The 22,126-nt window shown below is 40.9% G+C and overlaps 1 protein-coding gene across 1 annotated transcript in view; it reads left to right on the forward strand.

Annotated features, from left to right (window-relative positions):
* Positions 1-572: 572 nt before the first annotated feature.
* The window catches only part of LOC120534753 (zinc finger protein 721-like), an 88,513-nt gene continuing 66,959 nt past the window's right edge, over positions 573-22,126 (forward strand). The window contains exon 1 of the mRNA XM_039762334.1: positions 573-1,157. Within this exon, the coding sequence (XP_039618268.1) occupies positions 1,155-1,157 (3 nt within the window). The 5' untranslated portion in view covers positions 573-1,154. The remainder of the gene's footprint in view (positions 1,158-22,126) is intronic.

Here is a 22,126-nt window from a genome sequence, read left to right on the forward strand (position 1 = left end):
AAAAAGAAGAACACTCCTAACAGGTTTAAAGAACATTAACCACCAGCAGCAAAGACTCTTCTTTATGTTAGGGACAGAGCAGGACTATCATCCAGCACTGGAAGTGACCGACCCTAAACTGAAGCCCGCCGTTTGAATGGCTTAAATGCCCTACGCGAGTCCCGACTGATGGTGCACGCGCCTCACTTTAAATCTTCGATATTTGGTCGCGCGTGCCCGCTCACATCCTTTCGAGCCGCCTGCACTTTGCGCGTTTGCGTATCCTCCATACTAGACTGCCGCTGCCCGCTCAGTTCATTTTTCGCAAGCAGCACAATGTCCTCCACTTTCACCGCCCCGTATCTCTGTTATCTCTGCAAGTACATTGGAGCTGGAGACGTTGGCTGTAGGTGCTTCCAGTCTCATATGTAGATGCAGCTTTAGGAAAGTTTATGAACACGTTCAAAATACCAAGCTTTCAGTAAGTAGCGCCATAGCAGACGAAACCGATTTCGTTGCGGTGAAATACTGTTATTACAAGACGTTTAGTTTTAATTAAGCTTCATGTGTACGCTATTATTTGGTTCCGTTTTTATAGTAATAAAGTATTAACAGTGGATATCGTCCACTCGGTTCTGTCAACTAGACCCGCTCCCCCTGCGGTTGCTTGAGTCGAGAAGGGTATTGCTGCAGACCGGAGACATTATGGGCGGATCTGAAGGCGGGATAACTGTAAATGCAAGTTGAAAGTATTGGCTAATCATAATTTGAACAAAGGGGCCACACGGACATGCTGGTCAGTCGAGTGGAAGACGCGGGTTGAGCCACACTGGACAGGTACGTACTTGCGCCATATACGAGAAGAAGAGAGCATTGGGTAGCCAGTCGTCAGAGACTCTCATCGGAGTGCCCGCTCTGCTCTTCACATGTTGAACTTTTTTAATGTCCGCACACTCCGCGCTGTTGCTGCTCATTTCTACTCTGTGATTGTCCAACTGTTTAGCAAACTGTGACGTATAACAAGGGTCGCATACGGCTGACATCATCCAGGGCGACGGCTACTGAAGCCACGCTTTCTTCTCGCATTGTAGAGACAGCCGCGCGAGAGGAAGACTGTTGTAGAGTGAGGCAGAAGTTTCAACGAGGTTATAAAGTTTTCCATCACCGACAGACAGATGGTAAGTGCTCTGGGTTTGGGGGCGCACTTTACTGACGTGTGAGTTTTAATTCGCTCCACTTGGGCTACCGCTCGCGACTTGAGAGTGAGACGCGAGGCTCGTTAGTGTTCTTCAGCCCAACAGCGAACTTTGTGAATCCTCCTGTGAACCCCATCCCTGGTGCTGTTGCCATTCATTGGTGTTTGAGTCTCCGATTCACTTCACGTGGTCGACTCCCATTTTTATTTTAAAGCACCCAGAAGCATCTTGCTTCATACATGAAAAGCCTGGATAATCTTTAGGATGTTCGGTGTGCTATGGCCCTTCTTAACCTGCGCCACTGTGTTATCAGACCAGTCCGGTTTTAAAACTTATCACAACACTGAAACAGCTTTACTCAGGGTTGTTAATGATACTTTCAGCTGACTCTGGGGTCTCGACAGTTTTAGTGCTTTTGGATTTAACTGTAGCCTTTGATACCATCAATCACAACATATCGTCAAGGTTGGGTAAGTGGCTAGGAATCCGAGGGGGGTGCACTAGCTTGGTTCAAATCTTATTTCACTAATAGGACTTTTTCAGTTGGTAACAAGTTAGTCTTTATCTCTACTGCTCGTTTGAAATATGGTGTTCCACAGGAGACTATTCTGGGACCTTTGTTGTTTTCTTTGTATTTAATACCTCTTGTGTTCAAATTTTGCAAATATGACATTTCATTTTTACTATGAGTAAGGAGTCCTTAAATTCACTACATAAATGTTATGATGATGTCAAACATTGGATGGCCATAAATTTTTTGAATCTCAATCGGAGTAGGACTGAGGTTATTGTATTTGGACCAACAGCTTCTGATGGGGCTGTCGGGGATCAGCTCAGCTCATTAGCTGGGTTTTGCAAAATTCTTCTTCTTTCAGCTGCTCCCATTAGGGGTTGCTACAGCAGATCATCTTCTTCCATATCTTTCTGTCCTCGTCATCTTGTTCTGTTACATCCATCACCTGCACGTTCTCTTTCACCACATCCATAAACCTTCTCTTAGGCCTTCTTCTTTTTCTCTTCTCTGGCAGCTCTATCCTTTGCATCCTTCTCCCAATATACCCAGCATCTCTCCTCTGCACATGTCCACACCAATGCAATGTCACCTCTCTGACTTTGTCTCCCAACTGTCCAAATTGAGCTGACCCTCTAATATCGTCATTTCTAATCCTGTCCATCCTCGTCATACCCAGTGCAAATCTTAGCATCTTTAACTCTGCCACCTCCAGCTCTGTAGTTGTAGCTCCAAAGTTTTGGAATGCTCTGCCAATTGAAATTAGGTCAGCACCATCAACTCAAATGTTTAGATCAAGACTGAAAACACACCTGTTTTTGATTGCTTTTAACTGTATATGAGTAACTTGGGTATCCATTTATCTTTTATGTTCAGTGTTTTTCTGTTAATTGTTTATCTGCTAAGTGGTTCCTTTAACTTAGTAGGTTTGGTATTTATGTCATTTTTGTTTATTTTTTGTTTGTTTATTGATTTACTTTGTTTATTGATATTTTGTGATTTTTATTGTACAGCACATCAGTTTACACGTAGTGTTTTTTAAATTGTGCTTTATAAATAAATTGTGATTTTTGATTTGAGCTCTTTTGTCTTGCTGATGTTGAGTTGCAGAGCACACAGAGGCCTGCAGTGTTTGGGGAGGACTGGACTGGCAAGAAGGAGTCAAACCTGTTGAAGATCTGCTTCAGTTCATTATCTCTGCTCTTGTTCCCTTCCTCTGCATGTTTTACTACAGCCAGTGATGATCCTCACCCCATTCCACACTTCCTTCATGTTGTTTTGTTGTAACTTGTGGTCACGTTTGTCTCTGTAGTGGGCTTTCTCCTCACAAAGCTGTTGCTTCACCTCTGACTGCACCACCTTCATTTCATCTTTATCTCCTGACCTACAGGCTTTCTTCTTCATATTCAGTAGGCTTTCAGGTTTTTTGTGATCCATTGTTTGTTTTTGGGGAAACAGCACACTGCCTTAGTGAGGACTGTGCTATCCACAGAAAGCTTGATGTAGTCTGTGATACAGTGGCTGACACCCACAGTGTCCTGGTTGTGTGACTCATAAAGCATATCCCACTCTGTGTTCTCAAAGGCATCCTTCAGATCATCATCTGCCTTTGTTGTTCATTTCTGAATGATCCTGCTGGTGATTGGCAGCTGCTTGACAATGAGTTTATATGTGGGTATATGCTGTAATAAATTATGGTCTGATCGGCATAAAGGTGGCAAAGCACCAGAGTTATATGCCTCTTTAACACTGGCGCACAGCAAGTCCAGGGTCTTGTTTTCCTTTGCTGTACAGTCCACAAACTAGTTAAAAATCAGTGAGGATGCAGGAAAGTGAAACCGGGTCAGACACCCCTGAAATTGTGATGAAAGCACGGGGATGGTCAGTAGAGTTTGCTTATTACAGAATATACTGTGTCTTTTTGTTTTTGGAAAGATTTGGTTTGGGATCTGAATTTGTCAAGTGGGTCAAACTGTTGTATGGGGCCCCAGCTGCAAGGGTATTGGTTAACGGCTCGGTCTCAGATGTTTTCCCACTGGGTAGAGAAACGCGTCAGGGATGCCCCCTTTCTCCCCTACTGTTTGCACTTGCATTGGAGCCACTGGCTGAGGCTGTAAGAACTGACCCTGAGATCTGTGGGGTAACCTTGTTGAATACTGAATACAGAATTTCCCTTTACGCGGATGACGTGTTGCTCTTTCTCACTAAGCCAGAGACATCTGTTCCTGCACTGACACATATCATTAATCAATTTGGCCTTTTTTCAGGGTATAAAATAAATTATGATAAATCTGAAGCTTTGCCACTGGGTGATGGGGGGAGGTGGGACACTCCTCCTAATTTTCCTTTCAGGTGGTCGACCACTGGTTTTACATATTTAGGTATTAGGTTGTCCGCAGACACAACAGAGTTGTACAAGTTGAACTTTAAACCAATTGTGGCCTCAATCAGGAATGACCTCAATAGGTGGCTTGACCTCCCCCTGTCTTGGATGGGTAGAATAAGTTTAATCAAAATGAATGTTTTACCCAGAATATTATATCCCATACAAATGTTGCCTCTCAGGATCGACAGAAAAACATTCTCAGAGATTGAGGGATATCTTTCTAAATTTATATGGCATGGGAAGAAATCTAGACTAAAGATACAGATTTTACAACTACCTACAGATGAGGGGGGGCAGGCACTTCCTAACCTTTTATATTATTACTGGGCTTGCCATGCACAAATAATCTCAGAGTGGTTACATTCCTTTCTATACCAAGGCGAGCCACCTGTAGATACTTGGTGCTGTGCCCCTCTTTCGCCTCTTAGTCTTTTATCTATTGATCTGGCTGACCTTCCTCTTGGTGTCAGAAATAATTTCATTTTGATGCCTACACTTAAGGTTTGGCATAATATTGCTGCCCACGCTGGAAGAAGAGGTTTTTCTAGTGCACTGCAGCCTCTAATTAGGAATAAAGCTTTCCCCCCAGGTATTGGCATTAGTATATTTGATGATTGGCATTCTAAAAATATAAGATTTATTTGCGATCTGTTTGAAAGGGGTAGTTTTATGGCCTTTAATCAAGTTCAAATTAAATATAATTTACCACAGAAACACTTCTTTAGGTTCCTACAAGTAAGACATTTTGTAAATTCCCTTAAATTTCCAGCCAATCAACCAGTTTTGAATCCTATTGAAAGCTTTCTTCTTAAATTTAAGGAGGAAATAATTACAAAAAGGAAATTTATCTCTCTTTGTTATGGGAAATTATTGTCTTTGAATTTTGTAACCCCTGATAAGGCCAGGGTTCGGTGGGAAACCGACCTCGAAGTTCAGCTTAGTGCAGAAGTATGGTCCAAAACTTTTAGATCTGCCAAGAAATTGTTTTCCTGTAACAGACTCCAGGAAAGCCATTACAGAATTTTACATAGACTTCAGCGTACGCCAGAGTTTCTAAATAAAATTCATCCTCAGATTTCTTCTCTTTGTGTAAAGTGCAATACGGATGTGGGGACCTACTACCATTGCATATGGCAATGTCCTTTAATTACTAGATTTTGGAAAAATATTGCTATAGAGCTTCGCTCCATCTTTCACCAAACGATCCCACTGAACCCTGTGCTGTTCGTTCTGGGTCTATCTATAGAAGGGCTCTCTCTGTCTTCTGTACAGATGCTTTTGTTAGGTAAACTTTTACATTTAGCGAGGCGATGTGTACTGTTTCAATGGATTCAGAGACAGCCCCCCACTGTTACACAATGGTACAGAGAAATGTTCAAGGTGCTGCCAATGGAGCGCCTCAGTGCCATCATAAAGGGCAATTGTAATGCATTCTGTAGGATATGGCAGCCTTTGCTTGATCACCTACCTCGTGATCTTGCTGTGCTATTACATAAAGGGGGATCACATTTTGTTTTTAAACACAATAATTAATGTCTGTATTCCTTTTTTTTTCTCTCCCCTTTTTTTTTTTTTCTTTTTTATTTCCCTTGACTTCAAATGTGAAACGCTGTACATATTTTGACCCAGACATGTATATCTGTAACTCATGTACCTGTATTTTTTTTTTTCTCTTCTCTTTTTTTATTTGTATTTGGCTGTGCTGATTTGTTGCTGTTTGTGTTGTTCCAAAAAAATCAATAAATCATTGTTTTAAAAAAAAAAAAAAAGAATATACTGTGTCTGTTGTGATTACCACATCTTCTGAGGGGAGATGTAAACTATAAGCACAATGGCGTATGAAAACTCTCAGCATAGAATAAGATTGTAAGCCCCCTCCCGCCCGGCAATACATTCAGGTCTGGTGCTTTTAATAGTAATGTGTCTAGTGTTGCACTATTCTTCATTCACAATGGCAAGTCCACATTCTTTGTTCCTATCACTTTTATTCCTGCTGCTGTCCTTATGCACAATTTTAAATCCATCCAGTGCACCCACAGAGTCCGGTGTTTCAGCTCTAAGCCTCGTCTCACTGATGCACATGAGACTGCTGAGTTTATATTCCCTTGGGCTCCTGACCAACATTTGATTTTACATTGCCCATGATGACAGAAGGCAGCTCCAGTCTGTGCCTTCTTGTCTTGTTGTGGACTCTCTTTACCTCAGCGTCCACTCTGTAGCTCTGCTGGAAGCCCAGCAATTAGATCAGGGACTCTGGGAGACCAAGGGTGCAGGTCTGGCAGTTGCTGTCACAGGTATGTGAGTCAAACCTTCCTCACCACTTCGGTTATCCAAGTTCTCCAGAAAAAAAAAAGAAATAACAACAAAGAAAACCAAACACGGGTGCAGCTGTTAAACATGGCCCATCGTGGCAGCACTGGATGTTACTTTTTAAAATCTGTGCATTGTTTAAATGGACAATTATATAAAAGTGTTTTCTTTCTTTTAATTGTTATGAAATATGACAGACTCCCATGTTTCATTGCTAGAGCTAAACCACTAATGCCTGTTAATGATCATTAGAGAAGTTAATAGAAATTTGTGGTTCTGTCAGACTGAATTTGAATCTCAGCCTATTTTTTTAGTCTCTATGCAGTTTCCATGTCTGCTCTTTTATTCTTATTTTCTTCACTTCTCTAAAGATACTCAGGTTTATTGGCCTGGCAAGTCTGACTTATCTTGGTGTGGTCTTGAATGTGAGTGGACCCTATGATGGTCGATAGCTATTTCCTGACCTGTACAGGTACTCTGGTTTTCGTCCCAGTTTGTTTTGCACTGGACTTTGGTGGTGAGGTGGAAGCCAAGTCCAATTTGGTGATTGCTACATGTAACTGTATCATGCAGAGCCCAGGCAGGCTGTGTGGGTCACCCCTGTGTATCACTCTTATGTGAACACCACTGTCAGGACTAGCATCCCTTTTCTGGGCAAGACCCAATAATGAGGTGTTCTTTGTCCTGCCCCACCACTGATTACCCATAGCAAACTGGTCCATCAGGATCTCACATCTCCAGACAATGGAGCTCTAAGGAAGATTGAGGCAGAAGAGACCTCCACCTTGCCAACGTCTCTGTACTTGGAGGTGCAGCTATTTAAAAGGAGTTTATCACTGTTGTAATTATTAAACTCTTTATGATGTTGTATGTTTGTGTGGAACGTTTACTTTACTTTCACAAGATAAAACTGGTAAATGTGAAACTTGTTTCCAGTTGTTAAATTGCAATACAATTCTGCTTCAGAGATTTTAATGTTCATTAAGACTTGTAAACTTTAGCTGCTGTCCCTTATCATCAAGTCCCCTTTGTTCAGGCAGTTTGTTTTGTAAACCCTCTGCTGACGCCTAATGCCTCCGTCATACACGTTGTGTGAGCCAAGTTCTATATTAACGTTTTTCTGTTCAGTTAATATGAAAATATGTTCAATTTATTCTGTAGTTAAAGATTAATTTATATATTAAGAATAGGGATAGATAATTCAGTTTTAATTGGGTTTTGTTACTTTAAAGAAGGAGTGCTGGGTAGTGGGAATTATTGGAAATAGGAAGTTATTGCACATTTTTGTGTGGATTGATAAGGTTGGTTGAAACACTCAGTTTTCTTACCGTGTCTGTCTTGAGTTTCATTTTAACTGTGGAAAATAAATGTTGTTTTTTTTTTTTTATAAAACAATGGAGTGGATTAATGTGAAACACCAAGGACTGGACACACGTAAGTCCTTGCCGTAGCCACACGTTGTTTCACACCTACACTTGTGTTTCCTTTATTTGCTGTGTTGACAAAACTACACATCACTAATAAAGGTAACTGAGTAGAAATACTGCAATGAGAATGTGAAAATATATTGTGAGGTGAATTACAAATTAAGAAGCACACAAAAATCCACCAGTTAAAAACCCTGCAGACCCCCACCATGAACCAAAGCTCATATAACATAAGTGGACAAGAAAATGGTGCTAATTGAAACAAAATCCTCAATATCACCCCAGCTGACCAGCCACACATGTTTAAAAGCCAGTAAATAATATAAAACGCAAGGAAACCATGGCTGGGAAAAGCCACTGCTGAGAATAAACAGACCACCTGTCAATGTCTGACAAAAATCTTTTGGATGGAATTTCTAGCAGGGCTAAGATTTGCCACTCTGATGTTTGTCAAAAAAATGATGGCACCAGCTTTAATCCCCATCTGCCAGACTCCTCCACTAATACAAAGTAAAACCAAGACCATAAAATCCATTTAAACACCACAACCAGCTTAAATGTCTACCTGGCCTGCCTGTCTCAGTCACTACACATGGTGTCTTTGGTCCAGTAAGGTGGTCACCTCCTGACAAGCACACTTTAAGAAAGACTGTCAGCACGAATGGCATTTCAGCTCTGTGACGATGCGTGTTCACTCCATGTTCCCATCTTGCTTCTGGGAGCCCTTGAACCCGACACCGTCGGTAATGTCACCGATGAGCTAGGCAGTGAGGCACAACAAAGCAAGGGGATGGTACAAAAAGTGCAAAGTGCTTTTATTTAAAACCAACAAGACAAATTGTTCAAATAAATGAGTGCAGTGCATTGAAATCTTTAAATAAATAATCCAATAAAACAGAGGTGATTCTGTGGAGGTTAAAATTCAATAGAAGTTTAAAACAATGGCATGAAACAATCTCTTTAAAACAAAGCCCGGTGAATTCTTTAACTGGTGACTGGCGACTTCCCTGCTTCTCCCATTCATGCAATGCACCAGGGGAGCGACCCTAACTTTTAACTGGCCTTCCTTCTGCCTTCTGGTCTGGAGGCTTTCCAATCCCTGGCTCCGGTTCAGCACTCTCCAAACTGAGACTTGGTTTCCCCCAATGACCAGGACGTTCATGCTGGGGCATCCACCTTCCAAGCCTCCTGACTCCCATTGCCTTCTCGGCCTTACGTCGCCAGTAGTGCTGGGCGATATACTGGTTCATACAGAAAACCGTTTTTTATTTTTGTTTTGATATGGATTTTTCTTATACCGCAGCACTAGTTTAAATTGCCTAAACCTCGTTCAGAACGTGGCGCAGCGGGAAAATGTTTAAGGGGGACTTTTTTCACTGCTACACTGCTAAACAGGCATACAACCGGAGTACATGCTGTTGCTACCCGTTGTGCGTGCCTGCCTGATTTGCTCACGCAGGCGTATTGAAAGCCTAGCATGCTGTAAAGTGTTCATGCATGCATTAAACAGATTGGGGCAGCACCGTAAAGTGTGCAATAACGTAGCCTTTCAATACGCATGCATGCGCGCGGGGATTGGGTTGGTAACAGGAACCATGTAGTGACACATGCTGCATGCGCTTAATGAAAAAAACAAAAAAAAATCCACTTTACGGCATGGCTCGATCTGAACTGTGCATACCCATTGTGGCAAATGCACCCCCAGACACAGACAGACGGACACCAGGATGTATAAAACACACTCCTTTATTTTTCTTTGAGCACCACAATGCCTTCTCTCACCAACTCTCTTGCTTTCTTCCTCTTTCTCTTCTTCTTCTTTCTCTCTCTCTTTCTTTCTTTCTCTCTCTTTCTCTCTTTCTTTCTGACCTCCTTCCTCCTCCTCACAAGCTTCGTCTCGTTCCTCCCAACTCTGACTCAGTGTCTGGACTGAGGCACCGTCCTTTTATAGCTCCTGGTGTTTCTGTCCCATCAATCCATAGTTCCTAATTCCTTCCGTGTCAGGGCAATCAGTCCTTTTATTCAACCCGGGAGCACGTCATCCTCCCTGTCACATAACCGTGACGTACTCCCGGGTTATAGGGCACAAAAGAGCCCATAAGCCCCCCCCCACAGCGACACCTGGTGGTCCCCAAGGTATCCAGCAGGGCTGTGTATAAATACTACAAAGTCCATGAGGCCCTGCTGGACGTCGGGGCACTATCCTGCTGTCGGGAGGGCTCCTCCTGGCGGCCTGGGGGTGAGGACCGGCAGTCCTCCACACCATTCACAACTTGACATTCCAGTATATTCATTTTAGTTCCACATTAGTTTACCATAATGAAAATATTCATCCTGCTAAATAAATGAAGCAGCTTTCGTGGTGTCCAAGGTTCGACTACCGTAAGGGGAAGCATAGGTGTGCATACCTGATGAGCCCCAATTAGGGTGAAACACATGTTGTGTACTCCTTGTATTATTTGGCAGGTATTGTGTGTGTGTGTGTATATAAGTATGTAGTGTTTTTATTTTTTCACTCACGTAATAAATTATATAAAGTCCCCTTTCCGTTTTGATCTATTGTTGCAATTTCCTTCAATGGACAAATTGTATTTGTTTAAAAATATCTTTGGGTATCAATTATTACTGATAAAATTGCCATTTCTCTTAAGGCATCAGGTTTACAAAACCTAATGTTGCCAACCAGTTTTATAGAAATAAATGGTCCTTTTTCAACAAAAAAGAATTAACACTGTGTTGCATGGCTTTGTGCTGACTGTCCCCCTTAGTGTTAACTGTGACAGTCCACTTGTTCAGATTCTTCAATTCATTCTCAGTTGTGCAATCAGGTCAGATACTGAAGGAATCAAGAGTATAAAGCCACCGGTTCAAATCATCATTTATTCCAACGGCTATTAATCTGACAAAGAAGTGTAATTTTACTTCCACAGACTTGGGTGAGCTGTTATCACTTCAATTTTTTTTACAGTACGTGCTTGTTGCTGTAGTTAATATTTGTAATACGTTTGTTCTTAGTGATGTTTTTAACATTGTTTCAAGGTGTCTCTGTTAAACCCCCCTGAGAAACCAAACTTACCTATTAAGACAATAAAACTGAACTAAATTTAACAGCTGTAAAATAAAATATTCTGCAGTAACTGAGCAGAATTTAATAGAATGAAATAATTCAGTTTATGATGAACACCATGTGTACAGAGTGCAGTGACATTCTTTCTTACAAGTTTAATCAACACAACACACCGTTGTTTGTGGGCAGATTCATCTCATGTGATTGGTTTAATTCACCCATGTTGATACAGAGCCAGTTCATTTTTATAAATTTAAAAAAGGAAATACAATACTTTTTCATACATTTTTTATTGAATAAATAAATGGTATGTTTAAATATAACAGAAGTGAATCTGTGAACAATGTCAAAACAAATTGCACACACATTTTATATATATATAATATACAGTCCCTGATAAAAGTCTTGTCGCTTGTGTACAAATTGACCTGAAGTGCTGCTAAAATATATTACTAATCAAGATTTTGTTACAAGAAATGGGTCATTTTAATCCCATCAGCTTTTGTAATAATGTTTCAGTGCAAAACGAAACTGACAAAAAGTATTCTAATATTCACAGCTTGGTAAAGCCCATTGAGTCCATTTTTGGCAAGACATAAGTGTTGTCGCCTTTTCATATGAGCTTCACCTGTGACTTATAATGGGTCAATTAGGTCTCAGGTGTGTATAACAAGAAGCCCAGTACACTAGACCTTCACATCAACTGCAACTAGACCTCTGCAAACATGCCTAAGATTCACCCTGAGACTGAAGCGTTGATTATCAAGAGGCTGAGGACCAAATCCACTGCTGATGTGGCAAACACCTTCAATGTGTCTCAGCGTCAAGTTCAGAGGATAAAAAAAAGATTTGAAGAGACTGGAGACGTTTTTGACAAGCCCAGGTCAGGAAGACCCCGCAAAACAACTGCTCGAGAGGACCGTTTGTTGGCTCGAAAATCCAAGGCCAGCCCATTTTCCACTGCAGCAGAGCTCTACGAGACCTGGTCACCTGAAGTCCCTGTGTCAACCAGAACAGTTTGTCGGATTCTGTCTCGAAATGGCCTCCATGGTCGAATCAGTGCCCATAAGCCAGCACTAAACAAAAGACAATTGAAAAACCGTATGGCATTTGCCAAGGCCCACAGCCTGCTAAAAGGATTGACGCTGGAAAAGTGGCAGAAGGCGGATTTTTCAGATGAATCTTCTGTTGAATTACACCACAGTCACCGCAAATATTGCAGGAGACCTACTGGAACCCGCATGGAGCCGAGATTTACCCAGAAAACAGTGAAGTTTGGTGGAGGCAAAATCATGGTCTGGGGTTACATCCAGTATGGGGGTATGCGAGGGATCTGCAGGGTGGAAGGCAACATCAATAGTCTAAAATACCAAGAAATCTTAGCTACCTCTTATATTCCCAACCATAAAAAAGGCCAAATTCTGCAGCAGGATGGTGCTCCATCACATATACTCAGCAAAAAAAGAAACGTCCCTTTTTCAGGACTGTGTATTTCAACAATAATGTTTTAAAAATCCAAATAACTTTACAGATCTTCATTGTAAAGGGTTTAAACAATGTTTTCCATGCATGTTCAATTAACCATAATCAATTAATTAACATGCACCTGTGGAATGGTCGTTAAGACCTTAACAGCTTACAGAAAGTAGGCATTTAAGGTCACAGTTCTAAAAATGCAGGACACTAAAGAGACTTGTCTACCGACTCTGAAAAACACCCAAAGAAAGATGCCCAGGGTTCCTGCTCATTTGCGTGAACATGCATTTGGCATGCTGCAGGGAGGCATGAGGACTGCTGATGTGGCTAGGGCAATAAATTGCCATGTCCGCACTGTGAGACGCCTAAGACAGCGCTACAGGGAGACAGGAAGGACAGCTGATCATCCTCGCAGTGGAAGACCACGTGTAACAACACCTGCACAGGATCGGTACATCCGAATATCACACCTGCGTGACAGGTACAGGATGGCCACAACAACTGCCCGGGATGTCCAGGAACTTGCAGGTGCCTTGGTGGAAGAGTGGGGTAACATCTCACAGCAAGAACTGACAAATCTGGTCCAGTCCATGAGGAGGAGATGCACTGCAGTACTTCAAGCAGCTGGTGGCCACACCAGATACTGACTGGTACTTTTGATTTTGAGCCTCCCTTCATTCAGAGACACATTGTGAAATATTTTTAGTTTATGTCTTATGGTGTTGACTCTTTTAGTGTTCATACAAATATTTACACATTAAGTTTACTGAAAGTAAAAACAGTTGAAAGTCAGAGGACGTTTCTTTTTTTGCTGAGTATACTTCCATCTCCACATCAAAGTTCCTTAAAGCAAAGAAGATCAAGATGCTCCAGGATTGGCCAGCCCAGTCACCAGACATGAACATCATTGAGCATATGTGGGGTAAGATGAAGAGGAAGCATGGAAGATGAAACCAAAGAATATTGATGAACTCTGGGAGGCATGCAAGACTGTTTTCTTTGCTATTCCTGGTGACTTCATCAATAAATTGTATGAATCCTTGCCAAACAGCATGGATGCTGTCCTTCAAGCTCATGGAAGTCGTACAAGATATTAAATTTGGATCCCACAGCACCACTACTTAATTTGCTGACATATTTTTGGATTTGCAGTAAAGTTGTTCATTTTCTGTATAGGCGACAAAACTTTTGTCTTGCCCAAATTTGACCTTTCTGTCTTGAGTAAATGATAAATCTTTTTTCAGTGAAACTAATTTATTTCAGTGCATTAAACATCATTTGGGAGGCTTTAGCTTTTCATATGAGCTATTTCTAACACCAGTTGATTAATTAAAAGTCAGGTTAATAGCAGGAGTTTCTACAAAATAGAGAAGCGACAAGACTTTTGTCAGGGACTATCTATACTAATAAAAGGCAAAGCCCTCACTCACTCACTCACTCATCACTAATTCTCCAACTTCCTGTATAGGTAGAAGGCTGAAATTTCGCAGGCTTATTCCTTACAGCTTACTTACAAAAGATAAGCAGGTTTCATTTCAAAATTCTACACGTAACGGTCATAATGGTCGATAACGGTTGACAACGTCCGCCATGTTGAACTTTCTTATTTATGACCCCATCTTCACGAAATTTGGTAGGTGGCTTCCCTGCGCTAACCAAAACCGATGTACGTACTTATTTCGGTGGTATGACGCCACTTTTGAGCTGCCATATTGAACTTTCCAACGTGACTAATTCTCCAACTTCCCGTGTAGGTAGAAGGCTGAAATTTGGCAGGCTCGTTCCTTACAGCTTACTTACAAAAATTAAGCAGGTTTTATTTCGAAATTCTACGCATAGCGGTCATAACGGTTGACAACGTTCGCCATGTTGAACTTTCTTATTTATGGCTTCATCTTCACGAAATTTGGTAGGTGGCTTCCCTGCGCTAACCAAAACCGATGTACGAACTTATTTCATTGGTATGATGCCACTATCAGCTGCCATATTGTTTCCAATGTCACTAATTCTCCAACTTCCTGTGTAGGTAGAAGGCTGAAATTTGGCAGGCTCATTCCTTACAGCTTACTTACAAAAGTTAAGCAGGTTTCATTTCAAGGCGGCTTCCCTGAACTAACCGAAACCAATGTACGTACTTATTTCGGTGGTATGATGCCACTGTCGGCTGCCATATTGAACTTTTCAACAGTCTTTGTTACTTATGGGCCCATCTTCAAGAAATTTGGTACGCGGGTTCCCAACGCTAACTGAATCCTACTTACGTACATATATATACGTCCATAGCCTGCAGCTCGGTCACCATGTGAGGCGGCGTTGGGTCCCCCCCGTTGTTGGCTGCCTGCCTATATAAGGCCGCCCGTCGCTCCTGTCTCTACATTCCTTTCCTTGCTTCGCCACGGGATTCACGTCTCCCTGCTGATAACTACAGCCTTTTTATTTAATCCACAGCTTCTCTGCTGTTTTATTGTTCATTTATTACGATTATAGTTATTGTGTAGGTATTTTAGACTTACCTTACATTGTTCAGGTACCCATTTCCTTTATCATTCCAACCGTACCCCCATTAACATGTCTATCAAGGTGATCACCATCGATCAAAGAACTGTCACTTACCGAGTGGTTTCCATGCCCGGAGATGGCACCTACCTTTTCCATTCTCTTTGTTACATATTGCACGGCAATATCAGGCTCACTCTTGATATTGTGTCTTATGTATTGAATGACTGGGACAGGTTGAAGGCGTGGACTGATGACGGTACAGGAGATAATTATACTACACAGGAGCACTATAAGAGTGAAATGCTTAAGCCCTTCACCAATGGATCTGCATGTGAGTTGATGGCTGACGCTGAATTGTCCGGTTGTCGCTTTCAAGTGTACCGAAATGGCCAAATATTTTACACCTTTCGACAACCGCCAATGCCTCTTAAACATCTTAGATTCACAGGTGACGATTTCAGTAGTGGACACTTTGATGTTTATAATTGTTTAAACTCTTAAAAGCTGGATGTGAAGTTATCAATGAAACCGGTTGTATACTTACAACGCTTGACAGATGCTGAATGTCTCTTCAACACAAGTCCTGCAAATACCGTCGTAATTGAAACAAACCATGAAACTCAAACCGATTATGACAGCAGCAATCCAAGCTGTGAGATTTGAAACAAGATTACTGTTCACATGGCCAACTGTACGTTGCATGCTCAAGAGTAAGCTCAGCGCACAGCTTGGTCATATTACAACCGGAGGGCCGAACTCACAATGTGGCATACAAAGAGATCCTTAACAAATAATTATTGGTATATTTTCCGTCAGTTTAAAAAGGTTTAATTTTCTTCTTAATAAAAATTTTAAGGCAGTACTTCGCCGCTGCGAAGCACGGGTATTTTGCTAGTATACTAATAAAAGGCAAAGCCCTCACTGACTGACTGACTGACTCATCACTAATTCTCCAACTTCCCGTAATGGTAGAAGGCTGAAATTTGGCAGGCTCATTCCTTAAAGCTTCCTTACAAAAGTTGGGCAGGTTTCATTTCGAAATTCTACGCGTAATGGTCATAACTGGAAGCTATTTTTCTGCATATACTGTAATGGAGTTGAGCTCGAAAGCCGTGGAGTTTCGTGTGACATCATCACGCCTCCCATGTAATCACGCAGTACGTAGAAAACCAGGAAGAGCTCCAAAAACCGCTGAAGAAAACATACATTATATAATTAAGAAGGCAGCGAAACAATTAGAAGCGAGAGAGTGACATATAAAACCATATTCAGCGGCTCACGTGAACTGACGCAGTGTGCAGACAAAAAGCAACAGTTCCAAAGAGTGCTGAACAAAAACCGAATTACACTGCTACGCTCAAATAAACAAACCACACGCCGTGGCGCACTAGTAGAGGCTTCGCCTCTAGCGCCGGCGTCCGAAGTTCGATTCCCGAGAGGGGATGCACTGAGTATGTACGTGTGCTACCCGATTCATTTTAGCCTCGCATCCCCTTGGTTTGAGACGTATAAAAAAATATGCGGTTAACGCAGAAAGACAGATCACCAATTGAAGCTTTATGAATAATGAATACTTTATTCACGATCAATGATTGTTTTGTTAAAGCCATACTCAGTGTATTCATTAAGTAAGAGCGAGGGGAGGGTAACTTATTGAGGCACGCAGGCAAAACCACAATAGCACGTGGGCTCGATGTACTGTAGTGCGAGTCAACTCGATCTGAATTGCGCGATCACATTTGAAAAAATATATCTTTTCAACTTCTATTTTGTCAACACTTAGCATATTCATATGTAAGGCTGCTGCGCAACTCAGGACGCCTCCCATGTAATTGACTGCTTGCCCATATAAGGCCATTCTTCGCTGCAGTGTCTTTATTTGTTTCCTTGCTTCAACAAGGAAGCAGTTTCTCACAGCTTCTGCGCTGTTTTATAAACGAACGACATATACGAAAGTCCTTTTCCTTGCTTGCCAGCAGGCAACCTTTTTATTTCATCCACGGGTTCTGCGCTGTTTTATTGTTCATTTCTTAGGATTGTTATAGTTATTGTGTACGTATTGTACACTTAGTTTACTGTTCAAGTACCCATTTCCTTTATTTAATCCGCGGCTTCGATGCATGTACACCGAGCGACTCACGTGAAATGACGCAGTGCACAGACAAAAAGCAACAGTTCCAAAGTGTGCTGAACAAAACCGAATTACACAATTGAGAAGGCAGCAAAAAAATATGAAGCGTCTGATACATACAAGCATATTCATAAGTGCAGCTACTGCGGAAACAAAGCACAGCGGTGGAAAAAGTCAATGTCCCGCTAAAGGAAGACAGTGTAAAAAACGTGCATGCAGTGTGTCACGTCTCAGATAAAGAGGAAGATGAGCTGGTTATTGATGCAGTAAGAAACGAATCGATGAATGAAACCTGTTATCTTTACAACGATTGACAAACACGGAATGTAACTTGAACACATCCTACAAATACGAGCCTGATTGAAAGAAATAATGATAATCAAATCCTTGATGACAGCAACATTCAATAACACTCACAAAACAATTACTGTATATTGACAATCATGTTACGTTATTTTTAAAATGTTCCCTCTTCTTTTTCATAACTTCTTTAACACACTACTTCTCCACTGCGAAGCGCGGGTATATATACAGTATATCTATATATATATATATATATATATCTATATACTCACAAATAGACAAACCACATGCCGTGGCGCAATGGTAGAGGCTTCGCCTCTAATGCCGAAGACCAAGGTTCGATTCCCGAGAGGGGGTACACTGATTATGTACGCGCGTTTCCCAATTCATTTTACTCTCGCATCCCCTTGGTTTGAGACGTATGACAAAATATGCGGTTAACGCAGAAAGACAGATCACCAATTGAAGCTTTATGATTAACTGTTTTGGTAAAGCCATACTCAGTGTATTCATTATATGAACGGTAAAAAATTAAGCGAGGGGAGGGTCACTTATTGAGGCACGCAGGCGAAACCACAATAACACGCGGGCTTGATGCGTCGGTGCATGTCAACTCGATCTGAATTGCGCGATCACATTCGAAAAAATATATCTTTTCAAGTTCTATTTAACCGACACAAATATCTTTGGTTGGAATGTAAGGCGAATTTACTCTTTACATTTGTATGGTGAAGAAAAATTTATGCAATGATGACTAAATTTAACTATATAAAGTCAAAACTTGATTATATAAAGTCACTGTCAGAGTAAATAAAGTCAAAACTTGAATATATAAAGTCAGTGTCGGTATATATAAATTCAAAACTTGAATATATAAAGTCATTCCCAAATATATAAAGTCAAAACCCGGGTATATATAGACGGCGTTGGAATATTTAAAGTCAAATCTTGAATATATAAAGTCAGCGTCGGAATATACAAAGTCAGCGCTGGAATATCCATCCATTTCCCAACCTGTTGAAGCCGACCACAGGGTCACGGGGGTCTGCTGGAGCCAATCCCAGCCAACACTGGGCTCAAGGCAGGAAAAAATCCTGGGCAGGGCACATGCATCATTTTCAAAACATTAACCGAACAGTGCTTTTTAATTTATTTTTCTGAATACGTTTTTGTTAACTTATATAATCAGGAATGACTTTATAAATTCCGACTCTGACTTTATATATTCAGGTTTTGACTTTATATATTCCAGCGCTGACTTTATACAGTGGTGTGAAAAACTATTTGCCTTCCCTTCCCTTCCTGAATTCTTATTCTTTTGCATGTTTGTCACACAAAATGTTTCTGATCATCAAACACATTTAACCATTAGTCAAATATAACACAAGTAAACACAAAATGCAGTTTTTAAATGATGGTTTTTATTATTTAGGGTGAAAAAAAAATTCAAACCTACATGGCCCTGTGTGAAAAAGTAATTGCCCCCTGAACCTAATAACAGAGGGGACTGGGCGGTCTCATGGTCTGGAATCCCTACAGATTTTATTTTTTCTCCAGCCGTCTGGAGTTTTTTTGTTTTTTCTGTCCCCCCTGGCCATTGAACCTTACTCTTATTAGATGTTAATGTTGATTTATTTTGTTTTATAATTGTGTCTTTCATTTTTCTATTCTTTAATATGTAAAGCACTTTGAGCTACTGTTTGTATGAAAATGTGCTATATAAATAAATGTTGTTGTTGTTGGTTGGGCCACCCTTAGCAGCAATAACTGCAATCAAGCGTTTGAGATAACTTGCAATGAGTCTTTTACAGCGCTCTGGAGGAATTTTGGCCCACTCATCTTTGCAGAATTGTTGTAATTCAGCTTTATTTGAGGGTTTTCTAGCATGAACCGCCTTTTAAGGTTAATGCCATAGCATCTCAATTGGATTCAGGTCAGGACTTACTAGGCCACTCCAAAGTCTTCATTTTGTTTTTCTTCAGCCATTCAGAGGTGGATTTGCTGGTGTGTTTTGGGTCATTGTCCTGTTGCAGCACCCAAGATCGCTTCAGCTTGAGTTGACGAACAGATGGCGGACATTCTCCTTCAGGATTTTTTGGTAGACAGTAGAATTCATGGTTCCATCTATCACAGCAAGCCTTCCAGGTCCTGAAGCAGCAAAACAACCCCAGACCATCACACTACCACCACCATATTTTACTGTTGGTATGATGTTCTTTTTCTGAAATGCTGTGTTCCTTTTACGCCAGATGTAGCGGGACATTTGCCTTCCAAAAGTTCAACTTTTGTCTCATCAGTCCACAAGGTATTTTCCCAAAAGTCTTGGCAATCATTGAGATGTTTCTTAGCAAAATTGAGACGAGCCCTAATGTTCTTTTTGCTTAACAGTGGTTTGCGTCTTGGAAATCTGCCATGCAGGCCGTTTTTGCCCAGTCTCTTTCTTATGGTGGAGTCGTGAACACTGACCTTAATTGAGGCAAGTGAGGCCTGTAGTTCTTTAGACGTTGTCCTGGGGTCTTTTGTGACCTCTCGGATGAGTCGTCTCTGCGCTCTTGGGGTAATTTTGGTCGGCCGGCCACTCCTGGGAATGTTCACCACTGTTCCATGTTTTTGCCATTTGTGGATAATGGCTCTCACTGTGGTTCGCTGGAGTCCCAAAGCTTTAGAAATGGCTTTATAACCTTTACCAGACTGATAGATCTCAATTACTTCTGTTCTCATTTGTTCCTGAATTTCTTTGGATCTTGGCATGATGTCTAGCTTTTGAGGTGCTTTTGGTCTACTTCTCTGTGTCAGGCAGCTCCTATTTAAGTGATTTCTTGATTGAAACAGGTGTGGCAGTAATCAGGCCTGGGGGTGGCTACGGAAATTGAACTCAGGTGTGATACACCACAGTTAGGTTATTGTTTAACAAGGGGGCAATTACTTTTCACACAGGGCCATGTAGGTCTGGATTTTTTTTCTTCCTAAATAATAAAACCATCATTTAAAAACTGCATTTTGTGTTTACTTGTGTTATATTTGACTAATGGTTAAATGTGTTTGATGATGAGAAACATTTTGTGTGACAAACATGCAAAGAATAAGAAATCAGGAAGGGGCAAATAGTTTTTCACACCACTGTATATTCCGACGCTGACTTTATATATTCAGGTTTTGACTTTATATATTCCAGCGATGACTTTATATATTCAACTTTTGACTTATATATATATATAATCAGCAACACTCCTGACAATGACAAAACAATTACATTGTCAATCATGTTACGTTATTTTTAAAATTTTTCCTTTTCTTTTTCATAACTTCTTTAACACACTACTTCTCTGCTGCGAAACGCGGGTATTCTGCTAGTATACTAATAAAAGGCAAAGCCCTCACTGACTGACTGACTCACTCAGTCACTCACTCATCACTAATTCTCCAAGTTCCTGTGTAGGTAGAAGGCTGAAATTTGGCAGGCTTATTCCTTACAGCTTCCTTACAAAAGTTGGGCAGTTTTTATTTCGAAATTCTACGCGTAATGGTTATAACTGGAAGCTATTTTTCTCCATATAATGTAATGGAGTTGAGCTTGAAAGCCGTGGGGGGCGGAGTTTCGTCTGACATAATTACGCCTTCCACGTAATCACGTGAACTGACTATCAACGCAGTACGTAGAATACCTGGAACAGCTTCAAAAAGCGCTGAAGAAAACATGCATTATATAATTGAGAAGGCAGCAAAACAATAAGAAGCGAGCGAGTGACATATACAACCATATTCATGAGTTATGCTACTTCGGAAACAAAGCACGGTGTAAACCTAAAGTTTAAATTAAGTTCATAGACAGGCTGCAGCTGGCGTTTGTAGTATAGTGCCTGCCCATATAAGGCCGTCCGTCAGCGGCAATCTAATAGAAACACTGCCGATAAATATTCACGGGTTAAGGACTGTGCTTATGCAGTGGAAGATGAGATGGTCAGGGTGGTGTTTGGCACAAACTCCGCGAAACTGCGAGAGAAACTTTTAAGTGCCGGTTCTTCGCTAACATTAAAAAAAGCTGTGGAAATCGCACGAGATGGCACCAGCACAGCTGGGAAACTTCGATGCATGTACACCGAGCAGCTCCGCGTGAACACGCGCAGTGCACAGATAAAAGCAACAGTTCCAAAGAGTGCTGAACAAAAACCGAATTACACAATTGAGAAGGCAGCAAAAAAATATGAAGCGTCTGATACATACAAGCATATTCATAAGTGCAGCTACTGCGGAAACAAAGCACACGGTGGAAAAGTCAATGTCCCGCTAAAGGAAGACAGTGTAAAAAAAAAAACCCGTGCTTGCAGTGTGTCACATCTCAGATAAAGAGGAAGACGAGCTGTTTATTGATGCAGTCAGAAACAAATCGATGAATGAAACCTGTTATCTTTACAACGACTGACAAACACGGAATGTAACTTAAACACAACACATCCTACAAATACGAACCTGATTGAAAGAAATAATGATAATCAAATCCTTGATGACAGCAACACTCACAAAACAATTACTGTATATTGACAATCATGTTACGTTATTATTAAAATGTTTCCTTTTGTTTTTACATCTCCGCTGCCAAACGCGGGTATTTTGATATATATATATATATATATATAATATATATATATATATATATATATATATATACATATACATATACATATACATATATATATATACATACTAATAAAAGGCAAACCCTCACTGACTCACTTATCACTAATTCTCCAACTTCCCGTGTAGGTTGAAGGCTGAAATTTGGCAGGCCCATTCCTTACAGCTTACTTAAAAAAGTTAAGCAGGTTTCATTTCGAAATTCT

This window comes from Polypterus senegalus, chromosome 8 (assembly GCF_016835505.1).
Source record: "Polypterus senegalus isolate Bchr_013 chromosome 8, ASM1683550v1, whole genome shotgun sequence".
NCBI classification, from domain to species: Eukaryota; Metazoa; Chordata; class Cladistia; order Polypteriformes; family Polypteridae; genus Polypterus; species Polypterus senegalus.